The following is a 16,551-nucleotide window of genomic DNA, read 5'->3' on the forward strand; positions in this document are numbered from 1 at the left end:
GGGTCTGGAACACACATGGTGGGAACAAAATTAAGAGAGGGGAGGAGGGTAATGGGACGAGGGAAGAAAAGAGTGTCGGGAAGGTGACTGGAGAGGTTGAGTCCAGGTGGTGAAAATCTTGAAAGTCATCCTGAATTTGGTCTTTAAACTGTAGACTCAGGGTTGCCACCTCAAATGCCTCTAGAAGCCGGGCACCAAAGAATGAAGTAGGTGTGGTATAAGAAAATTAACTGCCAGAAATAGAATCCAAGTTCTTAATTTTTGAACTGTGGGTACAAGTAGCTAATCCACAATGGAGAAAGTAATGAGAAACAGTAACTACATTTTAAATTCAAAGTAGACCTTGAAAAAGATATAATTAGTTAAGAATAGTTTGTTATTTTTGAAACTAGAAATCTGATACCTTTTCTTCTGCACTGTCAGCTCTGATCTTAAGGTCAGTTCAGCCTTGACTCCTTCAGCTTTTGATACTATTTCGTTATTCTGTTTCACAATGAAACTTCACTCAAGAGATTATATAGAAAATTCCAATGTCTTAGTGTCATCACTGTTGGTTTTCAGAATTATACTTAAAAAAAAAAAAAAGAATTATACTTCACTGACTTCCTTTGTAGGTCCTTTAAAATATAAATTACTTTTGTTTTCTAGAAACAAAGTGCTGGGTCTTCTTTGCTACACACGAGCTTTTCCCAGTTCTCCTGGGTGGACTTCTCACTGCAGTGCCAGTGGTGGCACATAGGCGTGGTGTCCTTGCAGCATGTGGGCTTTTCCGGGACCAGGGCTTGAATGCATGTCCCTGCGCTGGCAGGTGGATGCTTAAGTCCTCTGTAGCTCTTTATTCATATATCAGTATTGAGAAAGGTGGACTGAATAATGTTCGTTCATTTTAGTAAAGTCTCAAAATAGAAAACATTTTTGGAAATTAGTCTTAAATGATTCTGTTTTGGGGGGAAAAAATGAGTCCATCGTTTTCATTTCTGGTCATTCATTTCAGTTCAGAAAGTAGTCTAGATGATAATTTCTTGATAAATGAGTTTCCCAAACACAGTTTTGCTAGGTATCAGCAAACTAAATCACACATTTGTATTTTCAGACATTTTTACAGAGAAATAAACTTGAGTTTAGATGGGTTGTAATGTCATCCTGGACATTGAACTGAGGCATTTTCTTATTAGATGACAGTGAATACATTAATTTCTTTCAACAGTTTAGATATTTTCTGTATCTGTCACAAAGAATCCTACTGGAAGCTACCATATTATGTACCTTCCAACAAACCACTGACTATCATTCAAAACAAAAGAATGTATCTTATATCCTGACCACTGTATTTATTTTTATGTCCATAACTAATGTAGTTTGTAACCATTTTAGCCCATTAGGCTAGGCGTTAGTGTGTGGAAATGAGTGTGTCTGCCCACAGGGAACTCTTGGTCTAGAAGTTGCTGTCATTAGACTTGTCTTGTGATAGTTGCTTAGTAATTTCTTGAATGAGTGAATGAATTAAAAGATACAATCCATTTAAGACTTAATTTTGCATCAGTACACAGCACACATATATGTATATATATACTATTTATAAAAAAATTTGAAACAAAAAATTCCATAAAACAGTACTTATTCTTACCACATGTGATGTATTCTGATATTTTAAATTTTGTTCTATTTCTTTAAAATGACCTATAGGCTGTTAAGTTGATATCAGGAACCTCTAATGACTTGTGTGTGTGTGCATGCTCAGTCACTTTAGTGTTTCTGACTCTTTATGACCCTATGGGCTATAGCCCACCAGGCTCCTCTGTCCATGGGATTCTTCAGACAAGAAAACTGGAGTGGGTTGCCATGCCCTTCTCCAGGGGATCTTCCTAATGCAGGGATCATACTGACATCTGCCCATGTCTCCTGTATTGCAGGTGGATCCTTGACCCACTGAGCCATCTGGAAAGCCCCTAATGGCTTGTAGTCATAACTTAAAAAACATTGTTCTGATGTTTAGGATACTGAGAAATAGCTCCTAGGATCATTAAGTATTTGTGACAGAAGTATTCATCTTTGGGGAATATTACAATAGAGGCATAGGCTAGGGGAAGAATGTCCTCAAATGAGTTTGCTTCCTTGTGGGAATTGTCAGGGAATTATTCTAAAGAACTCAAAGTTAAATTTTGAACTCTTCCTGAACTCTGACTGTTTTTCTCCCTACTCTCTCACCAGCCTTCAAACAGTGGCCGAGCTGCAGAACTCCTTGCCAAGGAACAGGGAACAGTGCCTGGATTTATTGGTTTTGGAACATTTCACAGTGACCTAGGCTATGTTCCTGCTATTCAAGGAGCTGAAGAAATAGACAGTCTTGTGGATTCTGATTTCCGAATGGTGCTGCGGAAACTTTCTAAGAAAGATGTCACAACAAAACTAAAAGCAAGTTTTGTTTTCATTAAAATGATCAAGAAAATCTTTTTGTTAAGATGTCATTGGTTTCCCCCCCCCCCCCCCCGGCCAGATTGCACAACAAGAGATCTAACCTGTGACCCCTGTGTTTGAAGCGTGGAGTCCTAACCACTGAACCGCCAGGGAATACCCATCATTAGCATATGTTATATAAAGAACAGTGAAATCATTTACCACTAATAAATACTTCTACAATTGTACTTTTTTTCTGATACATTTTATACTTGTCTTCTGGATTATAAATTAATTTGTTGTTTTGCACTTTTTAGAATCACTTTGGAATTCTGCCTTTGCATTTTTTCCTATTGGATAATGTAATTTTGACCCTATAATTGTAAATGGGTTTTTTTGTTTGTATATGCTTTGTGTTTTTTAAAAAGAGGGAAATAAAAAGAAAGTTTCTCCTGTAGTAATCTGTGATGGAACTCTTAAGATTAGTATTATATGGCACAAACAGGAACAAAGTATTCTCATGTTACATAAAAGATTTCTGCAATTTTAAAAACTAGAAATATAATCAATATTTAATATTATGGCTGTTGATTCATTGGCTAATGATTTTAATAATTTACTTTTAGGCTATGCAGGAATTTGGAACCATGTGTACAGAGAGAGACACAGAAATTGTAAAAGGGGTTCTTCCATACTGGCCAAGAATTTTCTGCAAAATTTCACTTGTAAGTATTCAGACTTTCCTATTTTATTTCTGTTGTGTTGATGTTTTGTTTTTGTTTGAAGTTATGAGGACTGTCAAATTTATATGATTCATTTTTGCTGAGGGTTATGGACTGTTATGTCAGTGTGGTTATACAATCATACAGTATGATTAGATTATGTAGGTTGTGCAAAGGAGTATGTGTTTTCAGAAAATAGGTCGTTACTGTAGAATTACCTGGATACTTTTGAAAAGTGAAAATGTAAGTCATGTCCAACTCTTTGAGACCCCATGGACTATACAGTCCATGGAATTCTCCAGGCCAGAATACTAGAGTGGGTAGCCTTTCCCTTCTCCGGGGGATCTTCCCAACCCGGGAAACAAACTGGGGTCTTCTGCATTGCAGGCGGATTCTTTACCAACTGAGCTATCAGGGAAGCCCCCCTAGACACTTTTAAGTGATAGTAGATTTTGGCAGGGCTTCCCTGGTGGCTCAGCAGTAAAGAATCTGCCTGCTAATGAAGGAGACTCAGGTTCCATCTCTGGGTCTGAAAGATCCCCTGGAGAAGGAAATGGCAGCCTTCTCCAGTATTCATGCTTGGGAAATCCCAAGGACAGAGGAGAGTAGCTGGCTACAGTCCACAGGGTGCAAATAGCAACAAATTTTAACAATGTAATTTCTTTGTATAGGAAAGAATGAGAATGAATTGCTTCATTATCCCAGAAGTAGCCTTGACTCCATCTTGAATGTAGTTCTTTTTATCTCATTGGGAAAAAGGAAGAATTAATCAATTTTTCTATGTAATTATGGATTTTCCTTTAGCTCTGCACATAGGTGAATTCTTATTAATGGGTGTTCATAGCATACCCAGAAATGTCTGTATTTGTTTTTATGGGTTAGAACTGTTTTAAACCTTACTGTGTTTTCAATAGGATCATGACCGCCGGGTTCGAGAAGCCACACAGCAAGCTTTTGAAAAACTTATCCTTAAAGTAAAGAAACACTTGGCTCCTTATTTAAAAAGTTTAATGGGTTATTGGCTGATGGCTCAGTGTGATACTTACACACCAGCTGCCTCTGCAGCAAAAGATGCCTTTGAAGCAGCTTTCCCTCCGAGCAAGCAACCTGAAGCCATAGCATTTTGTAAGGATGAAATCACAAGTGTAAGTCCTAGGAACCATTCCATATCTAATTTTTAAAGTATTTAAGGGATATGAGGCATATTAGAAAGGCACCTCTTTCACCTAGCATTGTGAAGGAATGAGAAATGAAAACATTTTCAGTGAAAGACTGCCTTTTTTAAATGGTGTATAACAAAATTGACCATTTTGGCTTTTTAAACATAATAAACTTTTCGGATTGGATCACTCTTAAATTATTTAGGTTTTTCCTTCTTTATTTTAATATCTAACTTACCATGTCTAAAAAACTTGAGGTATGTGTTTTGTAATATAAAACTAAAAAAACAGTCCATCTAAAAATTAAATCTAAACTTTTTTTCTCCCATATTTTCAAATCAATACACGTATACAGATATATTTCATCCTGATAATCCTTTGTATTAATACTACAGTTTATTGAACATCTTTATATTAGTATACATTTGGGGTTTTCCCCCAGTTTTTTATGGTAACGAACACTGCTTCAGTGAACATTTTTGAATAGATCTCTTCATACCCAGTAAGGATGGGAGTTACCAGAACTTCTAGTAATTCAATATGTTGGGTCAAAGGATAAGAACGTTTACAATTTTTATAGATATGGATAAATTGCCTTTCAAAAGGCCATCCAAATTTATACTCCCCTCAACAGGTATACATTTCTCCAACACTTGGCCAACACCTTTACCAAATTGATATTGGCCATAGCTTTTGTGACTTCCAGTTTGTGTGTAATACTGTCATTTTTTCATTTTTTTCCTCATTTGCCATTCCTAATATATGAACTAGAAAAAGTAAATTCCAGACTTGTTAGTTTTATAGCAAGAAGTAATAAGTGAGCTGTGAGTCCATTGAGGAGAGATGAGGTTTAAAAAAAAAATCATGCTTTCATTCATTCCCCTCTTTAGTACTCTTGTTTAGCACCCCTGTATAATCCTGCTTAAACATCCCCCCTCTCCTTACCTCCCTCCCTCCCTCCTTCCCTTCCTGCCTTCTTTAAATTAATCAGCCTTTCTGTAGTTCCCATTACCCTTACAAATTGAAATTGCTTTTCTTGGCCTGCAGGATTCTTCACGATCCTTTATTACATACATATCTGATCTTTTCACCCAGCATATCTTTACACAGGCACACACATGCATTCTAGCTCCTTATTTAGATTCTTGGTTCTTCCATTGTTTATTTTTCTGGGGACCAAAGTCCTTTTTTTAGGATGAGGGTTTGTAGCTTTAATCATAGTCTCAAAGGGAGTTTTCTGACCCAACTGTAAGTTAGGAATCATGGGTTTATTTAAAATATCAAGCATAAATGTTATGAGAGTGAAGTGTCATGAGTTTGGACACTTTAAGAGTTTTAGAAAATGAGTTTTGAGACAATTAATTTGGTTCTTCATAGATTTTTTTCCTTCTTGGCTATGTTATGATTGGATAACTGATCATTGAATATGTGGATTAGTTCCTGTATTATTTCACCTTTAATTGGCCGTGTCACAGCTATACAGATACCGGTTTGAACTTTTCTACGTTCAGAATCATTTTATTAGAGAGGAGTAAGACAAATGAGATTAAAATGTCATAGTGTCTGGCAGAGGTCATGGGCTCTGGCTCACGCCACTGGGTCCCATCCCTCTCTGCCATTAGCTGGGGTGTTTGGCCACCAGCAAGTGTCTGTGCCTCCATTTCCTTATCTGTTAAAGTGGGTACTTAACTGAGTTGCTGTGAGGATTCATTTAATTAACGCATGGGATGCAAGGTGGGTGGAAAAGCTCAGTAAATTTAGCGGCTATTGTCATTGCTGGTAAGACTGATACTGGAGCAGTGGACTTGTTCGAACTCCACCCCAGAAATAAGCAGCCTTCCTCTGCATTTCAGTTGGAACCTTCGGCCTTCCTCTGTGATGGAGCAGGACACAGTGTGTGTTCTTCCCTGTGAGGAGGGAGGTGCTCAAAAAAGCAGGGCGAGGGAAGCAGAGCCTGATTCTGTCCCAGACCTGCTAATCAGGCGTCCTTTCACTTCACTGCTGCGTGCAAAGAGGAATGAAAAAGCAAGAAGACAAGACTATTTAGGGAGAAAGTCCTCTTGGCAGAAACTAGAGATGTTTGAAAGAAGTACCCTATCCTTTACCCTAACAGCTGCCAACCTTGGGAATTAGTAAGGGGAAAAAATTGGTGAAATTCAGACCTTTTAGTTTTGCTTCTTTTGTGAGGAAGAGGATTAAGAACTTTTAGGTAAGATGTAGTTTTACTCTTGTCTCTTCACCATTGACAGTTCAATAAGATCTCAATCCCCCCCTGTAGGTACTACAGGATCATCTTATCAAAGAAACACCTGATACCCTCAGTGACCCACAGTAAGTTGTATTGTGTCTATGTGACTCAGGTTAAGTGAAACTTTGTTGTACTATTAGGTAACAAGGGGATAATTTCAATGTGACATTGTAAAAAGGGATTCTTAAAAAAAAAAAAAGGATTTGGAATGTAGAGATGAAGATATTCAATGCAATACTATTTGCCATAATGCAATACTATTTGCCAGGTGCAATTTTAAGTGTTTTTACTTGCAAGTTGTCCCTCTAGAGATGTTTTTAGATTTTTTTTTTTTCCCCCATGTTTGCCTTTTGACAGTCATAGCAAATCATTTTAAGGTCTGGATGAAAATAACTGAAGAACTGTGAATAGTTCTATTTAAAGAATACTAAGAAGTTCCATTTGCTTTTTACTCTTGTGTTTTAATCCAGCTATTAAAAGTCTGTAAGGGAAAACAGTCTTAGATGCCGTATTATTTATTCTCCAGAAACATCCAGTTAACTGCTGCTGAGAGTGATGTATACATATACACTTATATCAGGCCACTCCTTTTCAGCTACTTTAACCCGGTATTATTCAAAAAATATGTGATTAAAATTGTATGTGTATTTGTATTTTGTGTGAGGGTTTGACACAGGGAGAATGAATATAGAAATAAAGTAACTTTGGTAGATATTCAGCAATAAAACATTTAAAATAGAAGTGCTGCATATGTAGCTTGTCTTATCCTCAATCCTTATGTATATTTATTTTCTTTTTACATTAAGAACTGTTCCAGAGGAAGAGAGAGATGCTAAATTCTACCGAGTCGTAACTTGTTCCTTATTGGCATTAAAGAAATTGCTTTGCCTGTTACCTGAGAATGAGCTTGACTCTCTGGAGGAGAAATTTAAGTCTCTTTTATCACAGAATAAGTTTTGGAAGTATGGAAAACACAGTATACCTCAGGTATCTTAAACTTTTGGTTTTAAGACATTTCTCTGATTCCTTTTTCTCCCTGATCTTGTTAGTTTTTATTTATGCTTAATGTTCATTGTTTATGTTTAAAACTCTGCAAACACATTTTTGTGCTGGGACTGAATTGCCTCTTTTACTAGAATGTTAATTGTATTTTCATTTTTTTACTTAGTTATTTGGACCTCAGATGCAGAGTTGAGTCATTGTCTTCCTCTGTTCATGGCACCTTAAAACTTGTATGTGTGTGTGTGTAAGGCTTTTTCATTTAATATATTTGTTTTTTCCTTTTTGTCTTTCTCCATTCTCCACCTCCACCAGCTGACCATTCTAAATGTGATTAATCTCTGTGCTTTTGCGTGTGTAGGTGTCTCATTGTTTATGATAATTACATTCTGTGACATGCACAAACCCTAAATACGGAAGCATTGCTCTTAGGGTCCCTGTGAGTCTCTGATCACAACAGTTTTGGTAATCGGTCAGTACATTACCTTATTTTATGTCTGTCTGTTTAAAGACACCTTAATTAACATCTATTGTTAGTTCGCTAACTTTGAACTCCCACACAGCATTCATGCCTGAATGACGTTTATCTAATTTTCTTTGTTAGGCATGTCCCAACCTATGTGTTTTTAATTCACATGAACGATTTCTGTGTTATATTTCATCTCGTTTATTGCTTTTTACTTAGCAATTTTTTTAAAGTACTGAACTGTTTCATATTCCTGTATTTGTATAGTTAGCCCATGGCTTCTCACTGATGGGTAGTATTCACAAGTTTGCATTTGTTCCATTTTATACCTGTTCACTTCCCCAGTGATAGACACCCTGGTTGCCTCGGACTCCCTGCTCCCACAAATAAGGCAGCAGTTAGCATCTTCATTCATGTATCCCCGGATCTGTGAGAATTTCTTTTTCTGAAATCCTCTTAATTTTTGAATTGCTGGGTCAGAGAGTATATACATAGTTAATTTGCTGAAGTAGCATCAGAGTACTCACCTGATGGGCTGCATTGCTCTAGGCTCAACCAGCAATACGTGATGAATACTGTTAATATGTATCTTATATTGTAGCCAGGGCTGGGTATCATTCAACTTCTAATTTTTTTTATCAGTATCAAATGAAGCTGTCTTTAATTTTAATTACTCTGCTAACTGGTGACTTACCATCTCTTCATAAGTTTTTGAAATGTTTGTGTTTCTTCTATAAACTACTTGTTCATATCTTTTCCCCTTTTTTTTCTACTAGAATTCTCTTTTTCTTCTTCTACAGGAGTTCCTTGTGTATTTTCAGTATTAGTCCTTTTGCCACTTACAGGCATTGTAAATTATCTCCCATTCTGTTACCTTTCATGTGTCCTCTCTTATTTATAAATCTTAATTTCGATGTAATCAAAACCACTGGTTTTGCCTTATGAAGTCCTTTCTCACTTAAAAAATTTTTTAAAAATTATTTATTTATTACTTTGTATTTGGCTGGGGTTTTTTTTGGCCATGCCACACAGCTTGTTGGATTTTAGTTCCCCCGCCCAGGGATTGAACCTGGGCCCTTGGCAGTGAGGACTTGGAGTCCTAACCACTATACCACCAGGGAGTTCCCTGTATCTGGCTTCTTTTGCTCAGCATAATGTTTTGAAGATTCTTTGTTGTTGCTTGTATTAGTATTTCAAAGTGGTTGTACTGTTTCCACTCTAATCAGCAGTGTATGAGGTATTTAGTTCTATCTCCTTACTTTGATATTGCCTGTTGTTTTAAGTCATTCTCTCAGATGTGGGATCAGGGATCAGCAACTTACAGCTCATGGATCAAAATCTGGTACAGCTGCCCTGTTTTTGTGAATCGTTTTTGTATTGTTTGTGGCTGCTTTATGCTACCGTGGCAGAGCAAAGTAGTAACAGAGACCATATGGTTTGCACAGTTTTAAATGTTTCTTTTCTGGCTCTTTAAAGAAAATGTTTGCTGACCTCTGGAGTAGACTTTTCATTGTGGTTTTAATTTGCATTTCCCTCAGGGTTAATGTGGAGAAGGCAGTGGCACCCCACTCCAGTACTCTTGCCTGGAAAATCCCATGGACGGAGTAGCCTGGTAGGCTGCAGTCCATGGGGTCGCTAGGAGTCAGACACGACTGAGTGACTTCACTTTCACTTTTCACTTTCATGCATTGGAGAAGGAAATGGCAACCCACTCCAGTGTTCTTGCCTGGAGAATCCCAGGGACAGGGGAGCCTGGTGGGCTGCCGTCTCTGGGGTCACACAGAGTTGGACACGACTGAAGCGACTTAGCAGTAGCAGCAGGGTTAGTGATATTGAACATCTTTTAATGTGCTTATTGGCCATTGTATATCTTTTCTTATTTTTATTTTTTGGCTATATCATTTGGCAAGTGGGAAAGCAGAATCTTAGTTCTGTAACCAGAGATCAAACCCAGGCCCCTGCAGTGAAAGTGCTGAGTCCTTACCACTGGACTGCCAGGGAATTCCCCCCACCTCCTTTTTTTTTGAAGTGTCTCTTTAACCCTTTTGCTAATTTTAAATTTAATATGTTGTATCTTTTATACCTAAAATTTCTACTTGGTTTTTGTATATTGTTTCTTTGATGAAATTTTATACTTAAAGAGCAGTTTTAGGTTCACAGCAAAATTGAGGAAAAAGTGCAGATATTTCAAATGTACCTCCTGACCCTCACATACATAGTTTCCCCCATTATCAACATCCCCTTACCAGAGTGAAACCTTTTTTTTTTTTTTTCACAACTGATGAACCTACGTTAATACATCATTATTATCCAGAATTTATATTAGGGTTCATGTTGATGCTGTGTGTTCTGTAGGTTTGGACAGATGTATAATGACATTTGTCTCGTGTTTTTCTGTTCATTGTTATAGTTTCCTTTACCTTGCTGAGTATAGTTATAATAGCTGCTTTAAAGTCCATGTCTTGATAATAACATCGGGATCATCTTGTGATTGGCATCAGTTAATTATCTTATGCTTTGAGATGGGATCACATTTTCTTGGCTTTTGTATGTTGAGTGATGTTAGATTTTGTCTTGGTTATAAATATTTAGATTACCACCTGGAATATTATGTTTTGGAGACAGGATTATTTTACATTGCTCCAAAGGGTGTTGATATGTTTGTGTTAGTGGGCAATCAACTTGGTCAGACTCAAACAGCAAACTCAAACTCATGCCTGCAGTGGGCATGGTTCAAGTGTCAGCTGTAGATTCGGGCTGTTTAAACTCAGAATGAGGGGGTTGTCTTCTCTCTGTAGTTCCCTGCCACTCTCTTGCCGCCTTGGTTACCCTGGGCTCCTTTTCCTAGTTCCTTCAGTTCCTCCACCCAGAAGGATTCAGGCAGCTGTAGCTGCCCCTGTGCCTCTGTGCTGGTGACTGTAGCCACCTTCAGGGCAAAGCTGAACAAAATGGGGACTCAGTCTGTGTGGACTGCTTCCTCCCAAGTGATGTCGCCTCCTCCAAAATGTGTATTTCAGTCCTCAGAGTCCTCAGATAGTTTTTTGGGTCTGGTTCATAGAGTCTGTAGTTGTTCTTTCCAGGAAGATCAGTGTATCAGTTTCACTATTTCACTATTCCATATTCTTTTGCCTATTTAAGTTCGGTTTTTGGTCTTTATTTTTGAGTTATGAATGTGCTTTTTTTATCCTGTATACAAGTATGATGTCAGATAAAACATCATGACTGTTTTCTTCTAGTATATAGCTTGCCTTTTCACTTTTTTCATGGTTTCTGTAGAGTAGATGATTTTGAAGTCTTTTTATCAATTTTTTTCTTTTACACTTCATACTTCTGATGTCTTATGTAAAGAATCTTTGACTACTTGAAAGTTACAAAGATTTTTTAACATTTTCTTCTAGAAGTTTTATAGTTTAGGTCCATTTAGAGTTAATTTTTGTGTAGGCATAAAGGTGAGAGTCAGATTTATTTTTGTACAGATATCTATTTGTTGAAAGACTACTAACTCCCTGCTTCCCCCCACCCCCAGCCCTGTTCTTTGTCAAAATTAAATTGAACATATGTGTGGGATTTTAATTTGGGGCGCTTCTCCCATTACATCTTATGCCTGTCTTTATACCAATACCATACTCTTATTATTGTTTTATGGTAAGTCTTGAAACCCTCCAACTTTGCTCTTTTTCAGAATTCTTTAGGTTATATAAGGCCCTTGGCATCCTGGAATAATATTTTATAATATGCTGCATACTGAATGTGGTTTTTGTTACTATTATGAATTTATTTTTAATTCCACATTCTGTTTTGTTTCTACTGTTGTATAGGAATGCTGTGCTTTTGTTAATTTTGTATCCAGCAACTCTTGCCTTTAAATTATTTTTTTAATATTTTTATAGCCTACTATTTTGCTATGATTATAGATAGTAACGGGTTACTTTCCAGTTCTTCCCCCTGCCCCCCTTTTTCCTCTGTATTTATTATGTCCTCAGTACTATGTTGAATAGAAGTGGTGGTGGCATAATGCTCTTAAACTACGAATTGTGCTCTTATTTATTTGTGTATTTACTTTCAGTTTAAAAATTGTACTTGGTTCTTTTCCAGATCTGCTGTGCTTTTTCTAAGATCCTTTTCCCTTCAAATTTCTTTAAACTTTCCTTTCTTTAAATGTAACAAAGGTTGTTGCTAGGAAGTTTGTAACTGACAGATAATTCTAAACTTTAAAGTCTCAGGTCTCTGTGTTATCTTTTGTTTATGCTCATAGTAGCTCATAGTATCTTATTTTTTGTTTGGCTGTATTCAACTTTGTGCTGACTAGTATATTAGTATGATATGAGTCCCCAAATGAACGCTCCTGAGACTGGAGAAGACTTCTATTTGCTTAAGCCAAAGAAGAAGAAAGTTGGATTCTTTGTGCCTTCAGTTTTGGCTTGGTAAATCCTAATGTCTTTTTAGCCATGTGGTATCCTTAAGGTTTTTTTTTTAATGTTAAGATTCTTAAAAAGTTTTTTCCAACCCTTTTAGTTTTATATACGGAAGGTTAGTATAAATAACCTACCTGCCATGGCCATAAATAAAAAAAAGTTTCGTCATATCTTTTCTAGACTTTAAGTCAGCTTTCCACTTTTTCTTTCAGATCCGCTCAGCCTATTTTGAGTTGGTTTCTGCTTTGTGCCAGCGTATTCCACAGTTGATGAAAGATGAAGCTTCCAAAGTGAGCCCGTCTGTTCTTCTTAGCATCGATGACAGTGACCCTGTTGTATGCCCAGCTCTCTGGGAAGCTGTACTTTATACACTTACAACTGTTGAGGTAAGTTAAGAGAGGTACGTTTAGTATATCCGGAAATACTTATCTTCTTAATTGTATTTTTTTTTTTCATATAGTTGTTTGGCTGCGCTGGGTCTTGGTTGCAGCATGCAGGATCTTTGACCTTTGTTGTACACACAGGATCTGCAGTTGCAGTATGTGAGGTCTTTTAGTTGGGATCTTGAGTTGAGGCACGTGAACTCTTAGTTGCCTCTTGTGGGATCTAGTCCCCTGACCAGGGATGGGACCCTGGGTCCTTGGCATTGGGAGCATGGAGTCTTAGCCACTGGACCACTGGGGAAGTTCCTTTAATTGTGTTTTAGAAGCCTTACATACCATGCAAGAGAGCCTATCAGGTTATAATTTTTAAAACTTGCTAGAAAAATGCTTTCTTGGACATCAAATACTTTAATCCAAAACTTGGTATAAATCTTAAACTGACTATAAAATGAAATAGAGTTTTTATTTTACTTTCAGTTCAGTTCAGTTCATTCACTCAGTCATGTCCGACTCTTCGTGACCCCATGAATTGTAGCATGCCAGGCCTCCCTGTCCATCACCATCTCCCGGAGTTCACGCAGACTCACGGCCATCGAGTCGGTGATGCCATCCAGCCATCTCATCCTCTGTCATCCTCTTTTCCTCCTGCCTCCAGTCCCTCCCAGCATCAGACTCTTTTCCAATGAGTCAGCTCTTCGCATGAGGTGGCCAAAGTACTGGAGTTTCAGCTTTAGCATCATTCCTTCCAAAAGAACACCCAGGGCTGATCTCCTTCAGAATGGACTGGTTGGATCTCCTTGCAGGACATGGGACTCTCAAGAGTCTTCTCCAACACCGCAATTCAAAAGCATCAATTCTTCTGCGCTCAGCCTTCTTCCCAGTCCAACTCTCACATCCATACATGACCACTGGAAAAACCATAGCCTTGACTAGACAAACTTTTGTTGGCAAAGTAATGTCTCTGCTTTTGAATATACTATCTAGGTTGGTCATAACTTTCCTTCTAAGGAGTAAGCGTCTTTTAATTTCATGGCTGTAATCACCATCTGCAGTGATTTTGGAGCCCCCCAAAATAAAGTCTGACACTGTTTCCACTGTTTCCCCATCTATTTCCCATGAAGTGATGGGACCAGATGCCATGATCTTCGGTTTTCTGAATGTTGAGCTTTAACCCAACTTTTTCACTCTCCACTTTCACTTTCATCAAGAGGCTTTTTAGTTCCTCTTCACTTTCTGCCATAAGGGTGGTGTCATCTGCGTATCTGAGGTTAATGATATTTCTCCCGGCAATCTTGATTCCAGCTTGTGCTTCTTCCAGCCCAGCTTTCAATTTAGTCAATATCAATTCTTATACGGCTTAATGAAGTCAACATATCTGAATCTTACATGTAAGACTCTAGGAGATAGTGAGGGACGGGGCAGCCTGTTGTGCGACAGTCCGTGGTGTCACAAGAGTTGGACACAACTTAGAGACTAAACAACAACAATAATTGCTGTCACTTTTAGAAAGCAGCTCTTTTAGGAATCTTTCAAGTTAAATAATTATTTTTGATGCATATTGTCCTGGAAGCATGTTGGGTACTTGGTTACCATATGTAATAAATTTCTTATAATTTCAAATTTTTAGTTTGTAGTGACAGATTTTTTTACCCCCTTTAGGTAAAATACTTGAATTTTATTTTTGAGAGTCTTTGTGTCTTTTCTCTAGTTTATGCTCTCTAATTACCATTATAATTTTTTTAAAATTATCATTATAATCTTTTTTATTATAATTTTTTTAATCTTTTTTTTTTCTTTTCTCTATGTTTATGATGTCTAATTACCATTATAATTTTTTTTTTTTTAAGGACTGTTGGCTTCATGTAAATGCAAAAAAAAGTGTGTTTCCCAAGCTGTCAGCTGTGGTTCGTGAAGGAGGTCGGGGTCTGGCTACTGTCATATATCCTTATCTTCTGCCCTTCATCAGCAAACTCCCTCAGTCCATTACAGATCCAAAGTTGGATTTCTTCAAGAATTTTCTCACCTCCCTAGTTGCAGGGTAAGTAATTTAAGTTTTGTGTGTGTGTGTGCTTTTAAATAATTTTATTTATAGTTAGTTTTGGCTGTGCTGGGTCTTCACTGCTGCTTGGGCTTCTTTCTGGTTGTGGGGCTCCTCTCTAGTCGTGGTGCATGGGTTTCTTGTTGCAGTGGCTTCTCTCCTTGCGGAGCCTGGGCTCTAGGGAGCGCCAGCTTCAGTAGTTGTAGCACGTGGGCTCAGTAGTTGTGGCGTACAATTGCTCTGCGACATGTGGGGTCTTCCTGGATCAGGGATCGAATTTGTGTCTCCTGCATTGACAGGTAGATTCTTTACCATTGAGCCACCAGCGAAGCCCCAGGAATTTAAATTCTTGACCTTAAAAGCCGAATAGATTTTTTTTCTTATTTTTATAAATGGACAGAATGACGTAGTTGTTGTCATACTTAAATTTTCTCAAATTGTTTTGCTGTTCATTAAACACTTATAAAGTTTTCAGACAGTTAACAACTGGAATTCTTTTTTGTGGTGCTTTCAAGTCTGCAGTGATAGACTATAGCAGAAAGTGAGGTAAAGTATTGTAAGACCATTTAGGTGGAATAGGCTCTTTGTCAATGACCCTTTTTTTTAGTGTATTGATAAATACAAATGCCCAGATGCAGAAAATCAACTGGTGACGGGTTTTCCATTAACTTAAATATAATAGCTCTTTAAACTCGCACTTAAAATGTCATTTCAGTGTATTTATTGAAATTAGTAAAAGATACCCAGTTTTATTAATGATTAAAAAATTTTTTTTCACGACACTACTATCTTTATTTGGTTAAGTCTTCTCTTTGAAATTTGCAGGTGGGTTCGTTCATGAATAGAAAATAAATGTTATCTTCTGTTGACCTATTTTTTAAAATATGCTTTTTTTCAATTTTTCAAGTTTATATTCTAGTTGGGCTGTATTTTGATTGGTTGGTCTTAGTTTTGCATTTAAGAATTTTATTTTTTAGAGATCGTTTTCCATGTCTTTAGTTTGGTGTTTTTGAATTGCTTATTTTCTTTTTCATGAAAGAATAAGCCACACATATTTATTATTTCTTAGGCTATCAACAGAAAGAACCAAAACCAGCTTTTCAGAGTGTTCAGCAGTGATATCTGCTTTTTTTGAATGCTTACGTTTTATAATGCAACAAAACTTAGGGGAGGAAGCGATAGAAGAGATGCTCGTCAATGATCAGGTATTTATGTTGTAAAGCTCATCAGTGCCTTTGCACACTATGTGGAAAGAATCAAGCTCATTGTGTTTCTGTCATTTTTGTTAATTAGCCTTCCTTGTAAAGATATCATTTTTATGATTTGCAAATTTTTATACAGTAATATGTATTACTGACACCAGATAAATAAAAATTTCTGTATTATTAGTTACTAGCATGATACCATAATGTCCAAGGACTAGTTATTGTCTGGTTGTGCAAACCCTGTTTTAGAGAGTTGAAATGCAAAACAATTTAGAAGATATGATTTTTGGTCTTTTGTGTTTTAGTTTAAGTTATATAATAATCATCTTGTTCCTTCTAAAATATGTAGTACATCTATCCTTTTGTGAATAATTGTGCTTAGCTTTTAGGACTAGTGATAAGAGCGGGTTCTGGAATAAGGTTCCTTAAGGCAGGAAATTAATTACTGTGATTATAGAAGCCCAGTTCTAATTGATCTCAGATATTTAATTTTCCTTACCTTTTTAATTTAAGAGAAA

At 37.0% G+C, this 16,551-nt stretch overlaps 1 protein-coding gene across 1 annotated transcript in view; it reads left to right on the top strand.

Annotated features, from left to right (window-relative positions):
- Positions 1–16,551, top strand: part of LTN1 (listerin E3 ubiquitin protein ligase 1) — a 57,284-nt gene that overhangs the window by 3,380 nt on the left and 37,353 nt on the right. Inside the window, exons 2-9 of the mRNA XM_004002792.5 lie at positions 2,212–2,415; positions 3,024–3,122; positions 4,034–4,264; positions 6,558–6,610; positions 7,334–7,514; positions 12,620–12,793; positions 14,638–14,828; positions 15,898–16,033. Of these exons, the coding sequence (XP_004002841.2) occupies positions 2,212–2,415; positions 3,024–3,122; positions 4,034–4,264; positions 6,558–6,610; positions 7,334–7,514; positions 12,620–12,793; positions 14,638–14,828; positions 15,898–16,033 (1,269 nt within the window). The remainder of the gene's footprint in view (positions 1–2,211; positions 2,416–3,023; positions 3,123–4,033; positions 4,265–6,557; positions 6,611–7,333; positions 7,515–12,619; positions 12,794–14,637; positions 14,829–15,897; positions 16,034–16,551) is intronic.

The sequence above is a fragment of the Ovis aries genome, chromosome 1, assembly GCF_016772045.2.
Source record: "Ovis aries strain OAR_USU_Benz2616 breed Rambouillet chromosome 1, ARS-UI_Ramb_v3.0, whole genome shotgun sequence".
NCBI classification, from domain to species: Eukaryota; Metazoa; Chordata; class Mammalia; order Artiodactyla; family Bovidae; genus Ovis; species Ovis aries.